Consider the following 23,298-nt stretch of genomic DNA (forward strand, 5'->3'; position numbering starts at 1 on the left):
TGGTCGGCACAGGCGTGGTGGTCCGAAGGGCCTGTTCCTGTGCTGTACTGTTCTCTGTTCATTTTCAGCTGTTTAGAGAGATGGAATTAGAAATTAATTTGAATCTGCAGTTTGGAAATTTGTTCCAGAAATGTGAAATTTACTTTTGTCTGTGCGGAGTCTGCACGTTCTCCCCATGTCTGCGTGGGTTTCCTCCCACAAGTTCAGAAAGATGTGCTGTCGGGTGAATTGGACTGAATTCTCCCTCTGTGTACCGAAAAGGCGCTGGAATGTGGCGACTAGGGGCTTTTCCCAGTTACTTCATTGCAGTGTTAATGTGAGCCTACTTGTGACGATAAAGATTATTATTGTTATTATTACTTTAGGTAATCACTGTTTCATGTTATGTGGCAATTGGGTTTCACACAAAAGTCTGCTAAATTACTTTTGGTGGCATGACTCTTTTTTTAAAATAATATTTTTATTAAGGTTTTTTAACAACACAATTTTTCCCCCTTACAAATAATAACCCCCCCCCCCCCGGTAACAAAATAACGCAAATTCTCCCTGAGCAAGATATATACATGGCAAGATGGTATATTTACATAGCTTTATACACTGGCTCTCGCCCATTCGTGCCAGTTTCCCCCACCCTCCATGTTATCCCCCGCTCATCCGTCCCCTCCAGCAATCTCTCGTTTCCCCCCCCCCCCCCCCCCCCCCCCCCAGGGTTGCTGCTGCTGCTGACCGACCTTCCTCTAACGCTCCGCGAGGTATTCTAGGAACGGTTGCCACTGCCTGTAGAACCCTTGTGCAGACCCTCTCAAAGCAAACTTAATTCTCTCCAATTTTATGAACCCCGCCATGTTGTTTATCCAGGCCTCCAGGCTAGGGGGCTTCGCCTCCTTCCACAATAGCAAGACCCTTCGCCGGGATGCAAAGGCCAGAATTCCGGCCTCTTTCGCCTCCTGTACTCCCGGCTCATCCACTACTCCAAATATTGCTAGCCTCCAACTTGGCTTGACCCGGACTTTCACCACCTGAGATATAACTCCCGCCACTCCTCTCCAGAACCCCTCCAATGCCGGGCATGACCAAAACATATGGACATGGTTCGCCGGGCTCCCTGAACATCTTTCACATCTATCCTCTACTCCAAAGAGCCTACTCAGCCTCTCCCTTGTCAAATGCGCTCTGTGAACCACCTTAAATTGTATCAGACTGAGCCTGGCACACGAGGAGGAGGTATTAACCCTGCCCAGGGCATCAGCCCATAGCCCTTCCTCAATCTCCTCCCCCAGCTCCTCCTCCCATTTACCTTTCAATTCTTCTACTAGCGCTTCCCCCTCTGCTTTCATCTCTTGGTATATTTCCGACACCTTGCCCTCCCCGACCCATACCCCCGAGATCACCCTATCTTGAACTTCTTGTGCCGGGAGCAACGGAAATTCCCTCACCTATTGCCTCACAAAAGCCCTCCCCTGCTACATGAGGAACCACCTACAGAACTGCATCCAGGAGGAAGAAATTTTCTGGACAATTGGGGCAGCACAGTGGTTAGCACTGCTGCATCACAGCTCCAGGGACCCGGGTTCAACTTCGGCCTCGGGTGACTGTCTGTGTGGAGTTTGCACTTTCTCCCCGTGTCTGCGTGGGTTTCCTCCGGGTGCTCCGGTTTCCTCCCACAGTCCAAAGATGTGCAGGTTAGGTGGATTGGCCAGGCTAAATTGCCCCTTAGTGTCCAAAAAGTTAGGTGGGTTTACTGGGTTATGGGGATACGGTGGATGCGTGGACTTAAGTAGGGTGCTCTTTCCAAGGGCCGGTACAGACTCGATGGGCCAAATGGCCTCCTGCACTGTAAATTATATGATCTATCTAAATGCGTTTCCCGGGGGTAACTCAAATTTCTCCTCCAGTGCCCCTAGGCTCGCAAATGTCCCGTCTATGAACAGGTCTCCCATTCTTCTAATCCCCGCCCGATGCCAGCCTTGGAACCCCCCGTCCATCTTCCCCGGGACAAACCGGTGGTTACCCCTGATCGGGGACCACACCGATGCTCCCATTGCACCCCTGTGCCTTCTCCACTGGCCCCAGATCCTTAGCGTTGCCGCCACCACCAGACTTGTGGTGTGTTTTGTCGGCGTGAGCGGCAGCGGTGCCGTTACCAACGCCCCCAGGCTCGTTCCTTTACAGGACGCCATCTTCATCCTCTTCCATGCCGCCCCCTCTCCCTCCATGACCCACTTGCGGATCATCGCCACGTTTGCTGCCCAGTAGTAACTCTCTAGGTTTGGCAAAGCCAACCCTCCTCGGTCCCTGTTGCGTTCCAAGAACCCTCTTCTAACCCTCACATACCCCATAATACTCCTACCTACTTTCTTGGAAAAGCCCTTGGTGATCACGATGGGGAGGCACTGAAGCACGAACAAAAACCTCGGAAGGACCGCCATTTTGACCGACTGCACCCTACCCGCCAGCGAGAGTGGGAGCATGTCCCATCTTTTAAAATCCTCCTCCATTTGCTCCACCAACCTTGTCAAATTCAGTTTATGTAGGGCCCCCCAACTTCTGGCCACCTGTATCCCCAGATACCGAAAACTCCTCTCCGCCGTCCTCAGCGGTAGGTCCCCTTTCCCTCTTTCTTGGTCCCCTGCCTGTAATGCAAAAAGCTCACTCTTCCCTACATTAAGCTTGTAGCCCGAGAACTCCCCAAACTCCTTCAGAGTCTGCATGACCTCCACCATCCCCTCTATTGGGTCCGCCACGTATAGCAGCAGGTCATCCGCGTATAGCGATACCCGATGCTCCTTTCCTCCGCGGACTATTCCCCTCCATTTCTTGGAATCCCAAAGTGATATGGCCAAGGGTTCGATCGCCAGTGCAAACAACAGGGGGGACAGGGGGCACCCCTGCCTCGTCCCTCGGTACAGCCGAAAGTACTCCCGACCTCCGCCGGTTCGTCACTACACTCGCCACCGGGGCACTATAAAGGAGCTTAACCCATTTAATAAACCCTCCCCTGAACCGAAACCTGCGCAATACCTCCCAGAGGTACTCCCACTCTACTCGGTCAAAGACTTTTTCCGCGTCCATAGCTGCCACTATCTCCGCCTCTCCCTCCTCCGATGTCATCATTATCACGTTTAAGAGCCGCCGCACATTGGTATTTAACTGCCTGCCCTTTACAAATCCCGTCTGGTCCTCATGAATCACCCCGGGACACAGTCCTCAATCCTCGTGGCCAGCACTTTTGCCAATAACTTAGCGTCCACATTGAGGAGCGATATCGGCCTGTACGATCCACATTGCAGTGGATCCTTGTCTCGCTTAAGAATCAAAGAGATTGTCGCCTCCGACATTGTCTGGGGCAGGGTTCCCTCCTCTCTTGCCTCGTTAAATGTCCTCACTAGCAGCGGGGCCAGCAGGTCCACATATTTTCTATAGAACTCCACCGGGAACCCGTCCGGCCCTGGGGTCTTCCCCGCCTGCATGCTCCTCAAGCCCTTACTCAGCTCCTCCAACCCAATTGGTGCTCCCAAACCAACCGCCTCCTGCTCCTCCACCGTCGGGGACCCCAGCTGGTCCAGAAATCGCCTCATCCCCCCCCTTCCCACCTCTGGGGGCTGGGACCTGTACAGCTCTTCATAGAAGGCCTTGAATACCTTATTTATTTTCGTGGCACTTTGAACCGTGGCTCCCCTTCCATCTTTGATTCCCCCTATTTCCCTCGCTGCCGCCCTCTTACGGAGCTGGTGCGCCAGCATCCGACTAGCCTTTTCCCCGTACTCATAGGTTGCCCCCTGCGCCTTCCTCCATTGTGCCTCCACCTTGCCCGTGGTCAGTAGGTCAAACTCCCTCTGGAGCCGTCGCCGTTCCCTGAGTACTCTTTCCTCCGGGTCCTCTGCGTATCTCCTGTCCACTTGCAAGATCTCCCCCACTAACCTCTCCCTTTCCATGCCCTCTGTCTTCTCCCTATGAGCCCTAATGGAGATCAGCTCTCCCCTGACCACCGCCTTCAACGTCTCCCATACCACCCCCACTCGCACCTCCCCGTTGTCGTTGGCCTCCAAGTACCTTTCAATGCACCTCCTCACCTTCCCACATACCACCTCATCAGCCAGCAGTCCCACGTCCAACCGCCACAGCGGGCGTTGGTCCCTCTCCTCTCCCAGCCCCATTTCCATCCAGTGCGGGGCATGGTCCGACACGGCTATGGCCGAATACTCCGTTCCCTCCACTCTCGGAATAAGTGCCCTACCCAGAACAAAGAAATCTATCCGGGAGTAAACCTTATGTACGTGGGAGAAAAAAGAAAATTCCCTACCTGCTGTCTTGCAAACCTCCATGGGTCCACTCCCCCCCCCCCCCCCCCCCACCCTCCCCATCTGATCCATAAAACCCCTGAGCACCTTGGCCGCTGCCGGCCTCCTTCCCGTCCTTGATCTGGAGCGGTCCAGTGCTGGGTCCAGTCCCCTCCCATTATCAGTCCTCCTACCTCCCCCGCCGACTAGCCATCTCCTTTTCTGGGCCAGTCCCTTGTCCGCGTCTCCCTCCCTCTCCATTCCCCCAGCCGGAGGACCACCGTCCCAGCCACCTCTTCTGTGTCCCGTTCTCTTTCGGCCAGTGCAGCAGCAACCCTTCCCCCCCTCCCCTCCTCCCCTCCCCCTCGCTAGATCCCCGTCTAGCTTTTTTGCTCCCCCCATATCCCTCCCGTAAGTCAGCTGACACCTGCTGACCCCGGCTTCCCCCGCCATCCCTTTGACCCCCCCCCCTGTGTGGGAATCTCCCAATCAATATACATTCCTTCGTTCCCCTTCCCGCCTTTCTTGCCGCGCGCGGGAAAGAAAACCCCGCGCTTTCCAAAGCCTGTCTCACCCCCCATGGCGCCTCCTGTCGTGACCTTGTCTCTCTCCCCCAGCCCACATAACATTTCCTGTGCGTGATTGACCCCCTATGTACAACAACCATCATACTTCAACCCTCAAACACCCCCCTCCCACACAAACCCTCAATTAGAGTCCAGCTTTTCAGTTAGTAAAAAGGTCCACGCCTCTTCGGGTGTTTCGAAGTAGTGGTGTTGGCCATTATGTGTAACCCACAGTCGCGCTGGCTGCAACACTTTGGCCCGGTTGAAACCCGCTCTCCGCTTAGCGACCTCCGTGCTCCAATCCGGGTATATTCTAATCTCTGCATTGTCCCACTTGCTGCTCCGTTCCCCCTTGGCCCATTTCAGGACCCTCTCTCTGTCCGTAAACCGGTGAAATCTCACCACCATCGCACTTGGCGGCTCATTTGCCTTGGGCTTCCTCGCAAGCACTCGGTGCGCCCCATCCAGCTCCAACAATCCCGGGGGGGCCTCCACACCCATCAGCGTCCCGATCATTGTGCGCGCATATGCCGCGGCATCGGCCCCCTCCACTCCTTCTGGGAGTCCCAGGATCCTCAAGTTGTTTCTCCTCGACCTATTCTCCAGGTCTTCGAGTCTTCCCGCCCACGTCTTGTGCAGCGCCTCGTGCCGCTCCACTTTCTCCGCCAGGCCTACGAGCTCATCGTCGTTCACATTCACTTTTTCCTGGATCTTCACCTCTTGGGCTTTCTGGGTTGCTCCAAGTCCTTCAATTATCGCCAGCAGAGGCGCCACCATCTCCTTGCGCATCTCCTCAAAGCAGCGCTTGATGAACTCCTGCATCTCTTCTTTGTCTGTTGGCGCTGCCATTTTGTTTTTTTTCCCCTTCTTCTCTTGCTGCTCCAGGGCCGCTTTTTTTGCCGTTTCGCTGCAGGTCCGATCCATACAGGTTGGTTGGGGACCTTTCTCCTTCCTTCCCCACGGGTTGGTTTTCAAAAAAGTCCGTTTTTGCGGGAGCTGCCGAATCGCATGGCTTAGCTCCGCATTGCCGCAACCCGGAAGTCGTGGCATGATTCTTGAGTCGGGCAATTGTTGGTAGAAATTCCACTTCAGGGGTGTCATTCTCCGACCCCCCGCCGGGTCGGAGAATGGCCGTTGGCCGCCGTGAATCCCGCCCCCGCCGAAGTCTCCGGTACTGGAGATTGGGCAGGGGCGGGAATCGGGCCTCACCGGTTGGCGGGACTCCCCGCTCAATTCTCCGGCCCGGATGGGCCGAAGTCCCGCCCAGAAATTGCCTGTCCCGCCGGCGTAAATCAAAGCTGGTATTTATCGGCGGGACCAGGCGGCGTGGGCAGGCTCCGGGGTCCTGGGGGGGGGGCGCGGGTCGATCTGGCCCCGGGGTGTGCCCCCACGGTAGCCTGGCCCGCGATCGGGGCCCACCGATCTGCGGGCGGGCCTGTGCCGTGGGGGCACTCTTTCCCTTCCGCCTCCACCATGGCGGAGGCGGAAGAGACTCTCCCCACTGCGCATGCGCGGGAAACTGTCGGCGGCCGCTGACGCTCCCGCGCATGCGCCGCATTTCCGCGTCAGCTGGCGGGGCAACAAACGCCATTTCCGCCAGCTGGCGGGGCGGAAATCCCTCCGGCGTCGGCCTAGCCCCTCAATGCTGGGCTCGGCCCCCAAAGATGCGGAGCATTCTGCACCTTTGGGCCGGCGTGATGCCCGTCTGATTGGCGCCGTTTTTGGCGCCAGTCGGCGGACATCGCGTCGTTGGGGGAGAATTTCGCCCCAGGTCTTCAACATAGAATCGAATCTTGGAAGTTCATTCATATATCTGTCTAGATGCATCTTAAATGATGCTATCGTGCCCGCCTCCACCACCTCCGCTGGCAGAGTGTTCCAGGGACCCACCACCCTCTGTGTAAAAAAAAAAAAAAAAAAAAAAAAAAACATTCCACGCACATCTCCCTTAAACTTTCCCCCTCTCACCTTGAAATCGTGACCCCTTGTAATTGACACCCCCACTCTTGTTGCTATCCACCCTGTCCGTACCTCTCATAATTTTGTAGACCTCAATCAGGTCCCCCCTCAACCTCCGTCTTTCCAACGAAAACAATCCTCATCTACTCAACCTTTCTTCATAGCTAGCACCCTCCATACCAGGCAACATCCTGGTGAACCTCCTCTGCACCCTCTCTAAAGCATCCACCTCCTTCTGGTAATATGGCGACCAGAACTGCATGCAGTATTCCAAATGTGGGCTAACAAAAGTCCTATACAACTGTAACATGACCTGCCGACTCTTGTACTCAATACCCCGTCCGATGAAGGCAAGCATGCTGTATGCCTTCTTGGCCACTCTATCGACCTGCGTTGCCATCTTCAGGGTACAATGGACCTGAACTCCCAGATCTCTCTGTACGTCAATTTTCCCCAGGACTCTTCCATTGACCGTATAGTCCGCTCTTGAATTAGATCTTCCAAAATGCATCACCTCGCATTTACCTGGATTGAACTCCATCTGCCATTTCTCTGCCCAACTCTCCAATCTATTTATATTTTGCTGTATTCTCTGACAGTCTTCCTCGCTATCTGCAACTCCACCAATCTTAGTATCATCTGCAAACTTGCTAATCAGACCACCTATACCTTCGTCCAGATCATTTATGTATATCACAAACAACAGTGGTCCGAGCACCGATCCCTTTGGAACACCACTAGTCACCTCTCTCCATTTTGGACACTCCCTTCCACCACTACTCTCTGTCTCCTGTTGCCCAGTCAGTTCTTTATCCATCTAGCTAGTACACCCTGAACCCCATACAACTTCACTTTTTCCATCAATCTGCCATGAGAAACTTTATCAAACGCATGCTGCCCTCAGTGACATCATCCAAAAACACCACGTCAAATTCCACATGTGTACTGATGATCCCCTTTACTGCCTCTGAAGTATTGCTCTGCTTGTCCTACATTCAGCCCTGGATGAGCAGAAATTTATTCCAACTAAATATTGAAAAGGTGAAGCCATTGTCTTTAGTCACCACCACAATTCTAGTTTCTATCCACCATTGCCAGCATAAACTCTATTCCTTAGCCAGTATTTGTTTCACTGGCCACAATCTGTGGCTCAACACTTATCTTTCACAGACCTGATGTCCTTTTTCACTGAGTTCTTTAACTGCATCTGTATCACTGAGATTGCTCTGCATCTGCCCCCTTGTAATTGTCATTTCTGCCCTGGGAAAAAGCCTCCTAACTGTTCACCCTAGCTATACCCCTAATAATTTTATAAACTTCTATCAGGTCGCCCTTCAGCCTCTGTTTCTCTAGGGAGAACAATCCCAGTTTATTCAATCTCTCCTCGTAGCTAATACCCTCCATACCTGGCAACATCCTGGTAAACCTTTTCTGTACTCTCTCCAAAGCCTCCATGTCCTTCTGGTAGTGCGAGAAGTGAGCCTGCTTGTTCCTCATGATGTCACTCCAGTCAGGTTCACAGGAGGAGAGCATAAATTTCGTACCTCAGTCCGTAAACTCTTGAGTAGCTTCCCTGTTGACTGATCATGACAGTAACTTCAAGCGGATGAAGTCCACCGTCGTTGGGATTGACTGGTCACTGTTTCGATTCAGTGCTTTAATGTAGTCTAAAAGGTCAGCAAAAAACATATAGCCACCCTTCAGTACACAGAGGGAGACGATGTGATGATTCTCCATGGCTTTCATTATATCCCTTGCCAAACGTTCAGTTCTGTCCATGATTAAACCATGAGGAATATATACTCCAGATCATTACAGTAATGTTTAAGGGTGCAAAACAGATCAAGGTCATAGCCTTGTTCATCATCGGTGATCACCATGCAGTTAGCCACCGCCTTGCCGTGATCATACTATGACCCTGGGTTCAGGTCCCAACACTCCTGGGCTACATGTGCAGTGCGCCTGCATTTTTTTAGCTGGTTGCAGCCGGCATTTTCAAAGCCGCTTGCAACCGGCATTGTTAAAAGCCAGCTGCTGCGGCTGTTGCGTGTGAATTCCCGCAATCGGGAACGCCGCGATGGCTGGCTCCGCGACCCACCCGCAGGTCGCGACCCCCCCGCAGGTCGCGACCCCCACTTTGAAAATGCCTGCCTTAAGGGGTTCCCACAGCGTAGAAGGTGAGATTGACTCACTTTTATTAAACTTAATATATTCCCCAATGGCAGTGGACATGCGTTCACAGTTTCTTGTGTGCTAATAATGCCGTATCCATTCTCCATGACGGATGCTGGGAAGGACCTGATTCCAGTGCCAAATCAACAAAATGTGAGACGTAGTCTGAAATTACAATCGCTGAGTAACCCGCTGCCTCCCGTGCCCTGGCCACCTCTGATGGAGTCAGAGATTTGGGCCTGGAACCATCCAGCCTGGGTTCCAGAGTACAGTTTAAGTCACCACCCAAAGTAAGCTAATGCAAATCCAACAGGGAACATGGGGAGAATGTGCAAACTCCACACGGACATCAAACCCGGCTCCTCAGCATGGAGCTTAGATATTAACCAGAAATACCGAGCTGCCTGCCAAAGAGCCACTGACAATGATATGTCTACCATTGGGGGTCAGCCAAAATCATAGTGGCAGGAAACTGAACCCACTTATTGATTAAAATGCCCCAGGCCCTTGCCATCAAAGCACGAATGAAAAGTCTACCCACCCACCCTTTCCGCAACTGTGGCAGGCTCTGACCCGCAAATGAGTCTCCTGCAGAAACATCACATCGATGTTTAAACTGTTATGGTGAGCAAATACCTTCAACCTTTTCATGGGGCCATTTAACCGCCTGACATTCCAGATGATCAAACGAATTGCCGCCCCCTTCCCCAATTTAGAGTCAGCCATTTCCAGCAAGAGGGAATATCCAACAGTTACTTAGGTACAACAACAGGCCCACCCAAGATGGCCACCAGACCCACGAAGATTAGACAAAGAAAAATTGCAGTCACTGTCAGCAAACCAGCCCTACTCCGCCTCATCCTCACCCTCAAGCACTGCCACACACACATGCATACAAAAACAGCAGGCCATTAGCAACAAAACCTACTTCTAGTAAACTGAACTCCACATTCCGGCGCCTGTTCAGGGAGGCTGTTACGGGAACAGGCGCCGGAATGTGGCGACTAGGGGCTTTTCACAGTAACTTCATTTGAAGCCTACTTGTGACAATAAGCGAAATGATTTTTTCATTTCAAAATGAACAAAAACAGAGCTACTATAATGAGCTGCAATCAACCCCTCAACACCGCTCCTATTAGCTAACTCTTCGGCTATCTGGGTGGCTCCCACCCAGAGTGAAGAAAAATGACTACAAAAAATAACAAAGTATAAAAACCCCATAACACATAGTACTCCAACAGAGAGATACACAGAACAAAAATCCACCTTAACCTAAACGCCAGACCTAAGTCCAAATTGGAAAACATTCAACCCTAACAAGATCAGACAAAACATAAATAAGGATCCCCAACAATTCAACCTGCCCATCCGAAATATACAATAACCTCTATCACCCCGTGCCCAGCCCATGCTTCTTTACAAATGAATCCACCTCTCCCGGTGCATTAAAATGTCTGTTCCTTCAAAATTCACTCTGAGCCACGTCGGGGATACCACCCCAAACAGGCAGCCTTGGCTTTGTTGAATGTAGCCCTCTTCGGCAACTCCGTTCCAACATCCTGGTAAAACCCGATGGCGGTCCTTCCCATTTGTAATCTTGGTTCCCCATCTCAGGACCTGCTCTTTTTCTTTAAAGCTGTGAAGCTGCGCGACTACCGCTCCTGCCACACCCCCACTTCTCAAACATCTCCGCAAAAACTCTGTGGGAGTTGGGCCTTTCATCTCCTCTGGCAGCCCCACAATTCCGATGTTTTGTCTCCTGGAATGATTCTCCAAATCATTCATTTACTTTATTCACTTCAGCCAGAAGAGACATCTCTGCTTCCAGAGAGGCAATCTTATCACTATCCCTCGAAAGGGCCACCTCCATGCCTTTTATCGTGGCTCCATGTGCCTTCACCGTTTTGTTAGTCATCTCCAACGACAAAAGGATGGGAGCCAAGGTCTATTCCATCGATTTGCAGAGGCTTCCCGACACAACCCGCCAGTGTTCATCAAACACCCAACGCCAATGTGCTCTTGAGCATCTTGGCCGTCAGTGGAGTGGCTGGAGCCCCAAAGGCTGCCCCACTATTTTTTCCACCAATGAACCTCTGAAAGCCTCTGACTCTGTTGACTAACTTCTACTTTGTCTCTTTTCCCTTGGCTTTTCTGGCCACTTCACCTATGTTGGTTCCTTATCTCATTAAATATGTGGGTTTTCAAATGAAAATACCCCCTGAAACTGAGCAAGAAGGGCTGGAAGTGTGGTACTTTAGCGGGTGCTGCCTTGTGCAGAGATAAATAGGAAAGCCAGTTGTGAACCATATACATTGAGGTTCGTGCCCGTTGGATTTGATGGAGAAATAACGGGGACCATACCAGGGCAATGACCAGGGTAGAAGAGAGTCCAGAATCTGCTAAGGACAGAAGCATTTAATAGAAAGATGAGAGTGTGGTTAGATAGCGGCAGACGTTTCGTAACTAGATTTGCTTCCTCATGGAGTTAAGTACCCTGCAGTAGCTGTCAGGTGGTTAACATAATAGGGAGCACACTGATTAAATTCAGGTAGCATGTTTTATTTTGTGTTTTTAGATGAAAGCTTAAAAATTGTGTATTACTTAATTTAATTGAACAGTTACAAGCTTTGACAGTAATCAAATGATTTTCTCAAATTTAGGACTTGGTCAATCACTGGGATTAAATCTTGCACTAGCTACAGCTATTCCAACCACTACAGCTAGTGAAGGACTTGGTGGAATAGATTTCAGTGGATCTTCAGATAAGAAAAGTGAGTAATATCTACTGGACTTCATATCATAGAATTTACAGTGCAGAAGGATGCCATTCGCTCCATCGAGTCTGCACCGGCCCCTGGAAAGAGCACCCCACCCAACATTATTGGACACTAAGGGCAATTTAGCATGGCCAATCCACCTAACCTGCACATCTTTGGACTGTGGGAGGAAACCGGAGCACCCGGAGGAAACCCACGCAGACACAGGGAGAACGTGCAGACTCCGCACAGACAGTGATCCAAGCCAGGAATCGAACCTGGGACCCTGTGACAAAACATAACTTTCTTTACCCGTCAGTCTGGCCTCAATAAAACTCGAGATGGATTTGTAGGCATAGCATTAGTTATTTTTATTCGACTTGCAAGTCTGACTCGTTGCACAAAACCCCAGAACACAAGCAGTCTCCTAGGTCTCCAGAATCAAGTGCTGTTGGAGAACAAAGAAATCTCTACAAACACATTCAAATGGCATCAGGTTTCACATACACGATTCCCATAGGTCATCCTATACCCCTCCTGATCTGGCCATACATCCTAATTGGCTCACTTTTCATTCCTTCCCCTGGCCTCTTGTTACCCAGCATCCTTTTCTCCTCATACACTAAACACCCCTTCCTTGCCATGCTCTCTGAAATCCTTTGTCTGTGAACTAACATGAATTAGACCTGCCTACATCTACATTACAGTAACTAATATATTTAAAGTAAATATTTTATATCACATTCGTCACCTGGAGCTGTGAAGCAACTGTGCTAACCACTGTGCTGCCGTTAATCTAAGATTAAATAACTATCTATTCTGGATTGAACAATTTGTGTATATATCTTAAATATCAGATGGAGGATTCATACGAACATACAAATTCAAGAGCCGAAGGCCACGCACCGCCCTCGAGCCTGCTCTGCCTTTCAATAAGTTCGGATTGTGACCTCAACTCCACATTACCGATAACTTGCACCCCCTTACTTATCACAAAAATATCTACCTAATCCTTAAAGATATTCGGAGTCGGGCTGCATGGTGACGCAGTGGTTAGCACTGCTGCCTCACGGAGCCAAGGTCCCAGGTTCGATCCCGGACCTGGGTCACTGTCCGTGTGGAGTTTGCACGTTCTCCCCGTGTTTGCGTGGGTTTTGCCCCCACAACCCAAAGATGTGCAGGGTAGACAGATTGGCCACGCTAAATTGCCCCTTAATTGGCGCAGCCAATCCACCTAGCTTGCACATCTTTTGGGTTGTGGGGGCGAAACCCACGCAAACACGGGGAGAATGTGCAAACCGTGTTGACTCTGCCTGATTACCTTGAATTTTATGCCTTCCTCCCGTTTTGAGTAAAGGGGCTACATTCCTTTACATCATTTCGATTCTAATGCTGTTGGGAAGTAACTGCTGAGTGCATTTCTGGTGTGGGGGACCATGGCTTGCTGGCAATTTGTAACAAGATCTGTTTGTTACATCATAGAATAGAACATCACTGATTTCCTTGTCCTTGCCTGTCTTTACTGCTCGGATGATTTTGCAGTGTCACAAAATGATGCTGCCCATGTTGTAATTATGGTCTGACAGTGAGCTTGCAGTTAATAATAATCTTTTATTAGTGTCACAAGTAGGCTTACATTAACACTGCAATGAAGTTACTGTGAAAATCCCCCTAGTCGCCACACCCCAGCGCCTGTTCCGGCACACTGAGGGAGAATTCAGAATTTCCAATTCACCTAACAAGCACGTCTATCGGGACTTCTGGGAGGAAATCGGAGCGCCTGGAGGAAACCCACGCAGACACTGGGAGAACGTGCAGACTACGCACAGACAGTGATCCAAGCCGGGAGTCGAACCCAGGTCCTTGGCACTGTGAAGCAACAGTGCTAACCACTTTGCTAGCGTGCTGCCCAAGTGTGCTGTATAGATTTAGAACTCTTAATTTGGTGAGAGACAATAAACACCATATATTGTGGTGCATAGGTGGCATACAATCGGCCCCAAAAATTATGATTTTGCATCCACCCAGCATGCAGTTGACCCCATATTCACAGCCAGGACATACTAGACACACATTACAAATTTTCACTCCACAAATGCATGTTTTACTTACAGTACCTTAAAACTGGCGCAAAGTATCAAGCAGGGTATACAGGCTGTGATGTGAAGATGTGTGGGAGTTTAACAAACACCCACTTTTTGTGTCAGTTGCCAGTGGCATTTCAAAATGAGGACCACAAAAACCCACGCCAGTGGTTCGGAAGTATTACTGTTGACAAATGAAAGGTGTAGTGTGCAGGTGTAAATCATGGATAAATGAGAGATTTTTGAGGTATCGTGTGGGGAAATGGGGAAATATAAAACTTGCTTTGTAATTTTGACATTTTAACTTCCAATCAAGCACAAATAACAACCAACTAATGGTTTTGCACCATTGCTGTCCCCAGTATTAAATGAAATTACTTGGGTGTTCTTGATTCCTTTGGAAGAAAAATTGATTGCTGTATACTGAGCAACATTTATTCTATTTGTCCTGTATATTTGGGTGCATTCATAGATTGTATATTGATCCTTTACAGATGATAAATGTTCAACTGGAGTTCGGCCTGAGTAAGTATTTATGTGTATGTATTTTTTAAAATCTTGAACAATGAAATGAAAATCGTTTATTGTCACAAGTAGGCTTCAATGACGTTACTGTGAAAAGCCCCTAGTCGCCACATTCCGGCGCCTGTTCGGGGAGGCTGGTACGGGAATTGAACCGTGCTGCTGGTCTGCCTTGGTCTGCTTTAAAAGCCAGCGATTTAGCCCAGTGTGCTAAACCAGCCCCGGGTGTAGTTAATTTACTTCTAAAGCTCATGCATTCTTTTGGTCTTGTCAATTTCAGTAAAATGAAATTAACTGACTTGTGCGGAGTTGGCAGGTTCTCTCTGTGTCTGCATGGGTTTCCACCGGGTGCTTCAGTTTCCTCCCACAAGTCCTGAAAGACGTGCTGTTAGGTGAATTGGACATTCTCTGAATTCTCCCTCCGTGTACCCGAACAGGCGCCGGAGCGTGGTGACTTGGGGTTTTTCACAGTAACTTCAGTGCAGTGTTAATGTAAGCCTACTTGTGACACTAATAAAGATTATTAAAAAATGCTCCATTATGTTTATACTAATGTTACAAATATAAGCATATTCCATGGAAGTTATAAAATAAATGATGCATTGATGTCTCATGGGACTGAGGACCAGGTTCGATCCCAGCTCCGGGTCACTGTGCAAACTCCACACGGACATTCTCCCGTGTCTGTGGGTCTCATCCCCACAACCCAAAGATGGTGGCGTAGTGGTATTGTCACTGGACTAGTGATCTGAGGACCCAGGTTCAAATCCTGCCACTGCAGATGGTGAAATTTGAATTCAATAAAAATCTAATGATCATGAAACCATTGCCAATTGTCTGATCTGGCCTATATGTGACTCCAGACCCAGAGTTTTAAGGGCAGCATGGTAGCACAAGTGACTAGCACTGTGGCTTCACAGTGCCAGGGTCCCAGGTTCGATTCCCCACTGGGTCACTGTCTGTGCGGAGTCTGCACGTTCCCCCCGTGGATTTCCTCCCGGGTGCTCTGGTTTCCTCCCACAGTCCAAAGACGTGCAGGTTAGGTGGATTGGCCATGATAAATTGCCATTGGTGACCAAAAAGGTTATATGGGGTTATTGGGTTACGGGGATAGGGCTTAAGTGGGTCGGTGCAGACTCGATGGGCCGAATGGCCTCCTTCTGCACTGCATGTTCTCTGTGCAGAGTAGGTGGATTGGCCATGCTAAATTGCCCCTTAATTGGGAAAATAAAATAGGATGCTCTAAATTTTAAAGAAAGTTATTTTTAAAAAATGTAAATTATATGGAGACGCTGCAAAATATCACCTGAAGATAAAACTAATGAAGGGGTTTGCTGAGGCAAACCAATATTTAAAAGAAAAAAAAAATACCGAAAGGAAGTAACAATCAAGTGGACACAGTAGGCAAGAAAATCAGCGGGAAGCACTAGATATAATTTAAATTTACACAAGTGAAGAAATGGGAGAAACAAGACTGAAAGGCTGGTATTTGACGGAAGTAAAATTAAGATGAAGGCTATCCTATGTGTTAATTGTGGAATTTTCATGAAGAATAAAGTCAGATGCTTTAAAATGAAAATGAGATGTGCTAACTTTGGTCTCTTGGTCTCGGCCTAAAAGATCATTCACCCACCCCTGATCCCACTCACCCACCACTATCACAGACTGGTTCAAACTGTTCGCAATCTATTGAAGTGATCTAGGGGAGTTATTGCAGTGCTTCTTGCAGATCTTGTATATCACATCCACATTGTGTCAGGGAATATTCTGTTCAGTTTCATGGCTCCATTGAAACAAACTGCGCCATCCTGGCAGTCCCAGATTTTTTGCATTCTTGTAACTTCACCTATCCAACAATATGGTGGGTATTTCTTGACACCCCAAAGTTCTTTTTGATTCACTCCGTATCTGTTAATTGTATGCAGTTTGTGGGTATTAGTTCAGGATTCACTTGTGCTCCTATCAATGGGAACAGCCAAACTGTGGTAGTTGGATTAGGCAGTGCATGTTAAATGTTTATAAAAATGTTTTAAAAAATTTGCTCGAGGTCTGTCCTTCACTACCTGGCCTTCTGGAATACAAGAATATCTTCCCCAATGTGGTGCAGTGGTTAGCACTGCTGCCTCACAGCGCCGTGGACCTGGGTTCGATCCCAGCCCCAGGTCACTGCCCATGTGAATGTTTGCATATTCTCCCCCATGTCTGGGTGGGCCTCACCCCCACAACCCAAAGATGTGCTAGGCAGGTGGATTGGCCATCCGAAATTGCCCCTTAATTGATAAAAATGTGAAAATTGAAAAGAATATCTTCCTTTCATAAAGACTGTTTGCTCCCTGTTCCAACATTACAGAGAATATCTCACGAGCTTGTCTTCCATTCTATAAACGTCAGTTCATCCAAAACTGTGATGGCCATATTGTTCGCGACTCTTTTTTTAAAAAAAAAAAAACATTTTACAGGTTATGGACATTACTGGCTAGACCAGCATTTTTATTGCCCATTCTTATTTACCCTTGAGAAGGTGTTGGTCAGCTGCTTTCTTGAACTGCTGCAGTCCCTGAAGTTAGGTACACCCAAAGTGCTGTTAGGGAGGAAGTTCCAGGCTTTTGACCCAGAGACAATGAAGGAATAGCTATATATTTCCAAGTCAGGATGGTGAGTGGCTTGGAGGGGAATTCCAGGTGATGTTCCCAGGTATCTGGTGCCCATGTCCTTTTGGATGGAAGTGGTCATGGGTTTGGAAGGTGATACCTTAGAACCTTGGTGAGTTCCTGCAGTGCATCTTGTCGATGGTACACTGCTGCCGCTGTTCGTTAGTGGTGGAGGGGGTGAATGATTGTGGAAGGAGTATCAATCAAGCGGGCTAATTTGTTCTGAATGGTGTTGCAGCTGTACTCATCCAGGCAAGTGGAGAGTATTCCGTCACACTCCTGACATGTGCCTTGTGGATGGTGGACAGGCTTTGGGGAGTCAGGAGGTGAGTTACTTGCTACAAGATTCCTAGCCTTTGACCTGCTCTGGTAGCCACAGTATTTATACGGCTAGTCCAGTCAGTTTTTGGTCACTTGTAACCCCCAGGATGTTGATAATGGGGATTCAGCAAATGTAATATCAAGGGGTGATGGTTCGACCCTCTTGTTGGAGATGGTCATTGCCTGGCACTTGTGTGGCGTGAATGTTATTTGGCATTTGTCAGCACAAGCCTGGATATTGTCCAGGTCTTGCTACACTTGGACATGGACTGTTTCAGTATCTGAGGAGTTGTGAATGGTGCTGAATGTTGTGCAGTCATCAGGGAAAGGTTTGGTCATCGTGGGATTTGACAAAAATGAGAATTTTAATATGGAGGTATTTCTTATATCTGTGTATGTGGGTCAAGAGCACAGGGGTGCTAGGTGAGCATTGCAAGTTTGGACATGGACAGCAGGCTTTTGATGGCATCAAGTTTGCAGAGGGTAGAATGTGAGAGGCTGGCCAAGTGTCCCGTCTAGAGGAAACAAAGGTATTGATGAGTTTCATTAGCAGGTGAGCTGAGGCAAGGGCAGAGTTGGGCAGTGTTCCAGAGTTTGAAATATGCAGTGATAGTGCATATGTAGTTGGAAATACATCTTTGAGACAAATCCAACACTCGGGTTGCAAAAATGTCATTCATCTGACAGAGAAGGAGTGGGGTTTGTAGCAATGATCAAAATGGAATGGCTTCCATTTTCTTTTTTAAAAAAAAAGATATTTTATTAAAATTTTTCAAACAAAATTTTTTCCGTTTTTACAACTCAACAAGGGATTATACATTAACTGGTATTTAAATAATACAGTGAACTAACAACCACAGCTAAACAACAACAAAAAAAAACAAATAGCAAAAACACAAAATAGTCCTCCCCCCCCCCCCCCCCCCCCCCCCTGGGTTGCTGCGGCTGTCATTTCTATCTTTTCATTATCGTTCCGCGAGATAGTCAAGGAACGGTTGCCACCGCCTGGAGAACCCCTGAGCCGATCCCCTCAACGCAAATTTTATTAGTTCCAATCTTATGAACCCTGCCATGTCGTTTATCCAGGCCTCCACGCCTGGGGGTTTCGCTTCCTTCCACATGAGTAGAATCCTACGCCGGGCTACTAGGGACGCAAAGGCCAAAATATCGGCCTCTCTCGCCTCCTGCACTCCCGGCTCTTCTGCAACCCCAAATATAGCTAACCCCCAGCCTGACTTGACCCGGACCTTCACCACCTTTGAAATTACCCTTGCCACGCCCCCCCAGAACTCATGCAGTGCCGGACACGACCAGAACGTGTGTGTGGTTCGCCGAGCTTCCCGAGCACCTCCCACACCTGTCCTCCACCCCGAAAAACCTGCTCAGTCTTGCTCCCGTCATATGTGCTCTATGTAGAACCTTAAATTGAATCAGGCTAAGCCTGGCACACGAGGACGAGGAATTTACCCTACTTGGGGCATCAGCCCATAGCCCCTCCTCAATCTCTTCCCCCAGCTCCTCTTCCCATTTTCCCTTCAGCTCCTCTATCATCGCCTCCCCCTCGTCCCTTATCTCCCGGTATATTTCAGACACTTTGCCCTCTCCGACCCATACCCCAGAAATCACTCTATCTTGGATCCCCTGCGTCGGGAGCTGCGGAAATTCCCTCACCTGTTGCCTCGCAAATGCCCTCACTTGCATATACCGGAAGGCGTTCCCCGGGGGCAACTTATATTTTTCTTCTAGTGCTCCCAGACTTGCAAACGTCCCGTCTATAAACAGGTCCCTCAGCTTCCTAATTCCTGCTCGTTGCCAACACTGGAACCCCGATCCATCCTCCCTGGGACAAACCTGTGGTTATTCCTTATCGGGGACCACACCGAGGCACCCGTCACTCCCCTGTGTCGCCTCCACTGCCCCCAGATCCTCAAGGTTGCCATCGCCACTGGGTTTGTGGTGTACCTTTTCGGGGAGAACGGCAGCGGCGCCGTCACCAGCGCTTTTAGGCTCGTTCCCTTACAGGACGCCATCTCCAGCTTCTTCCACGCTGCTCCCTCTTCCACCTACAGACCATCGACACATTGGCGGCCCAGTAGTAGTCGCTCAAACTCGGCAGCGCCAGTCCCCCTCTGTCCCTACTGCGCTGCAGGAACCCCCTCTTTACTCTCGGGGTCTTTCCTGCCCACACAAAGCTCGTAATGCTCCTGTCTATTTTTTTTAAAAAGGCCTTTGTGATCAGAATGGGGAGGCACTGAAACACGAAAAGAGACCTCGGGAGGACCACCATTTTAACTGCCTGCACTCTGCCCGCCAGCGATAGCGGCACCATATCCCACCTCTTCAAGTCCTCCTCCATCTGCTCCACCAGTCGCGTCAGGTTAAGTCTATGCAGGGTTCCCCAGTTCCTGGCCACCTGGATCCCCAGGTATCGGAAGTTCCTTTCCACTCCTCAGCGGCAGAGCATCTATCCCCCTTCCCTGTTCCCCGGGGTGCATTACAAAAATCTCGCTCTTCCCCATATTTAGTTTGTATCCCGAGAACTCTCCAAACTCCCTAAATATCTGCATTACTTCTGGCATCCCCTCTACCGGGTCCGCAACGTATAGCAGTAGATCATCTGCGTGGAGCGACACTCTGTGCTCCTCTACCCCTCTAAGCACCCCCCTCCACTTCTTAGAATCCCTCAGCGCTATGGCCAGTGGTTCAATTGCCAACGCGAACAGTAACGGGGACAGGGGACACCCTTGTCTTGTACCCCTATGTAGCCGAAAATACCCCGATCTTTGCCGGTTTGTGACTACGCTTGCCACCGGGGCCCCATATAAGAGTCTGACCCATCTAATAAACCCTTCACCGAACCCAAACCTCTTCAGCACCTCCCACAGATAGTCCCACTCCACCCTATCGAACGCCTTCTCTGCATCCATCGGCGCCACTATCTCTGCCTCCCCCTCCGGTGGGGGCGTCATCATCACCCCCAGCAACCTTCGTACATTAACATTCAGTTGTCTCCCCTTTACAAACCCTGTCTGGTCGTCATGCACCACCCCTGGGACGCAATCCTCTATCCTTGCCGCCATCACTTTTGCCAGCAGTTTGGCATCTACATTTAGGAGTGAGATAGGCCTGTATGACCCGCATTGCAGCGGATCTTTATCACGTTTCAGTATTAGCGATATCGTCGCCTCCAACATTGTCGGGGGTAGCATCCCCCTTTCCTTAGCCTCATTGAAGGTTCCCGCCAAGAGCGGGGCCAACAGATCCATATACTTCCTGTAGAATTCCACCGGAAACCCGCCTGGTCCCGGGGCCTTCCCTGCCTGCATGTTCCCCAGTCCTTTAATCACCTCATCCACCTCAGGGCGGCATGTGGCACATTGGATAGAACTAGGACTGCGGCGCTGAGGACCTGGGTTCGAATCCCGGCCCTGGGTCACTGTCCGTGTGGAGTTTGCACATTCTACCCATGACTGTGTGGGTTTCACCCCCACAACCCAAAGATGTGCAGGTTAGGTGGATTGGCCATGCTAAATTGCCCCTTAATTGGAAAACAAAAAATAATTGGGTACTCTAAATTTATTTAAAAAGACAGTGAGGGGTGAGCATATTGTGGTTGCTTTTCAGGTGTGGTATTTCAGTTTGAGTAGGGAGTGTGTTGTGGACAATGGTTCTTTCAGAGGCTCGGAAGTTTTTGGGGCAGCACGGTAGCCTTGTGGAGAGCACAATTGCTTCACAGCTCCAGGGTCCCAGGTTCGATTCCGGCTTGGGTCACTGTCTGTGCGGAGTCTGCACATCCTCCCCGTGTGTGCGTGGGTTTCCTCCGGGTGCTCCGGTTTCCTCCCACAGTCCAAAGATGTGCAGGTTAGGTGGATTGGCCATAATAAATTGCCCTTAGTGTCCAAAATTGCCCTTAGTGTTGGGTGGGGTTACTGGGTTATGGGGATAGGGTGGCGGTGTTGACCTTGGGTAGGGTGCTCTTTCCAAGAGCCGGTGCAGACTCGATGGGCCGAATGGCCTCCTTCTGCACTGTAAATTCTATGATCTATGATCTATGATTGGCGCCCCCAGACCTGCCACCTCCTGCCCCTTCACCTTCGGGAACCTTAGCTGGTCCAGAAAGTGTAACATTCCTTCTTTTCCCCCCGGGGGTTGGGACTTTTATAGCCTCTCATAAAAGGTCTTGAACACCTCGTTCACTTTCCCTGCTCTCTGCTCCATATTTCCCGTTTCGTCCCTAATTCCCCCGATCTCTCTCGCCGCCATCCTCTTCCGAAGTTGGTGGGCCAACTGCCGGCTCGCCTTTTCCCCATACTTGTATTGCATCCCCTGTGCCTTCTTCCACTGTGCCTCTGCCTTTCCCGTGGTCAGCAGGTCAAACTCCGTCTGTAGTCTTTCCCTGTATAGCCCTTCGTCTGGGGCCTCCGCATATTTTTTATCCACCCTCAAAATTTCCCCCGCTAATCCCTCTCTTTCTTTGCCCTCTTGTTTCCCCGTGTGGCTCTGATGGAGATCAGCTCTCCTCTGACCACCGCCTTCAACGCTTCCCATACTACCCCCACCTGAACCTCTCCATCGTCGTTGACCTCCAGGTATCGCTCAATACACCCCCTCACCCTTCCGCAGACCCCCTCGTCCGCCAGTAGACCCATATCTAGTTGCCAGAGTGGGCGCTGCTCCCTTTCCTCTCCTAGTTCCAAATCCACCCAATGCGGGGCAGGGTCTGAAACAGCTATGGCCGAGTACTCCGTTCCTGCCACTTTCGGGATCAAAACAAAAAAGTCTATCCGGGAGTATACCTTATGGACGTGGGAGTAGAAAGAGAACTCTTTAGCCATCGGCCTGGCGAATCTCCACGGATCCACTCCCCCCATTTGTTCCATAAATCCCTTAAGCACCTTGGCTGCTGCCGGCCTTCTCCCGGTCCTGGATCTGGACCGGTCTAGCCCTGGATCCAGCACTAGTCGCCCCCCCCCCCCATTACCAAGCTTCCCACCTCCAGGTCCGGGATACTTCCCAGCATTTGCTTCATGAATCCCACGTCATCCCAGTTCGGGATTCACCAGCACAACCGCCTCTCCCTGCAGTCTGCCACTCGCCATCACATATCTGCCCCCACTGTCCACCACTATATTCTTAGCCTCGAATGATACATGTTTCCCCACCAATATTGCCACCCCTCTGTTTTTCGCGTCCAATCCCGAGTGGTATACCTGTCTCACCCATCCTTTTCTTAATCTAACCTGATCCGCCACCTTCAGGTGCGCCTACTGGAGCATGACTACGTCCGCCTTCAGTCTCTTTAAGTGCGCAAATGCCCGTGCCCTCTTAATTGGCCCATTTAAGCCTCTCACATTCCACGTGATCAGCCGGATTGGGGGGGGGGGGGCATTCCCCCCCCCCACTAGATCACCCTCTAGATTGGTTACTCCCCCCATATTGCTTCCGGAAGTCAGCTAACCCTGGCTGACCTCGGCTTCCCCCGTTCACTCTTTGACCTCCCTGCGTGTGGGGCTCCCTTCCTTCCTGCACCCGTTTTCCCGCTATAATTTCCATAGCGCAGGAAAATACCCGTGCTTTCCTCTCAGCCCCGCCCCCTATGGCGCAGTTCCCTCATTCCCCTTCCCTGTCCCTTTTTTCCACCGGCGCCCACATTTCTTCGTGTCCCCCCCATCGGGGGGAGAGAAATTCCCCGTCCAACATTGCTGTACAATAGCCCTCCCCTTTCCCCACTTTACATTCCTGTACCACCACCTCGCTGCTTCTCTCCAAACATCAAACTCTCAAATCTAGTCCAGTTTCTCTTCTTGGATGAATGTCCATGCCTCATCCGCTGTCTCGAAGTAGTGGTGCTTGCCCTGATGCGTGCCCCACAATCGCGCCGGCTGCAGCATCCCAAATTTTATTTTCTTCCTATGGAGCACGCCCTTGGCCCGGTTAAAGCTCGCCCTCCTTCTCGCCACCTCCGCACTCCAGTCCTGATACACCTG

The 23,298-nt window shown here is 50.2% G+C and overlaps 1 protein-coding gene across 4 annotated transcripts in view; it reads left to right on the forward strand.

The window, feature by feature from the left end:
* The window catches only part of nup58 (nucleoporin 58), a 101,161-nt gene that overhangs the window by 20,360 nt on the left and 57,503 nt on the right, over positions 1 to 23,298 (forward strand). For all 4 annotated transcript variants that reach the window (XM_072476902.1, XM_072476905.1, XM_072476906.1 and 1 more), the window contains exons 6-7: positions 11,638 to 11,748; positions 14,312 to 14,342. In XM_072476902.1, the coding sequence (XP_072333003.1) occupies positions 11,638 to 11,748; positions 14,312 to 14,342 (142 nt within the window). The remainder of the gene's footprint in view (positions 1 to 11,637; positions 11,749 to 14,311; positions 14,343 to 23,298) is intronic.

The sequence above is a fragment of the Scyliorhinus torazame genome, chromosome 15 (assembly GCF_047496885.1).
Source record: "Scyliorhinus torazame isolate Kashiwa2021f chromosome 15, sScyTor2.1, whole genome shotgun sequence".
Classification (NCBI taxonomy): Eukaryota; Metazoa; Chordata; class Chondrichthyes; order Carcharhiniformes; family Scyliorhinidae; genus Scyliorhinus; species Scyliorhinus torazame.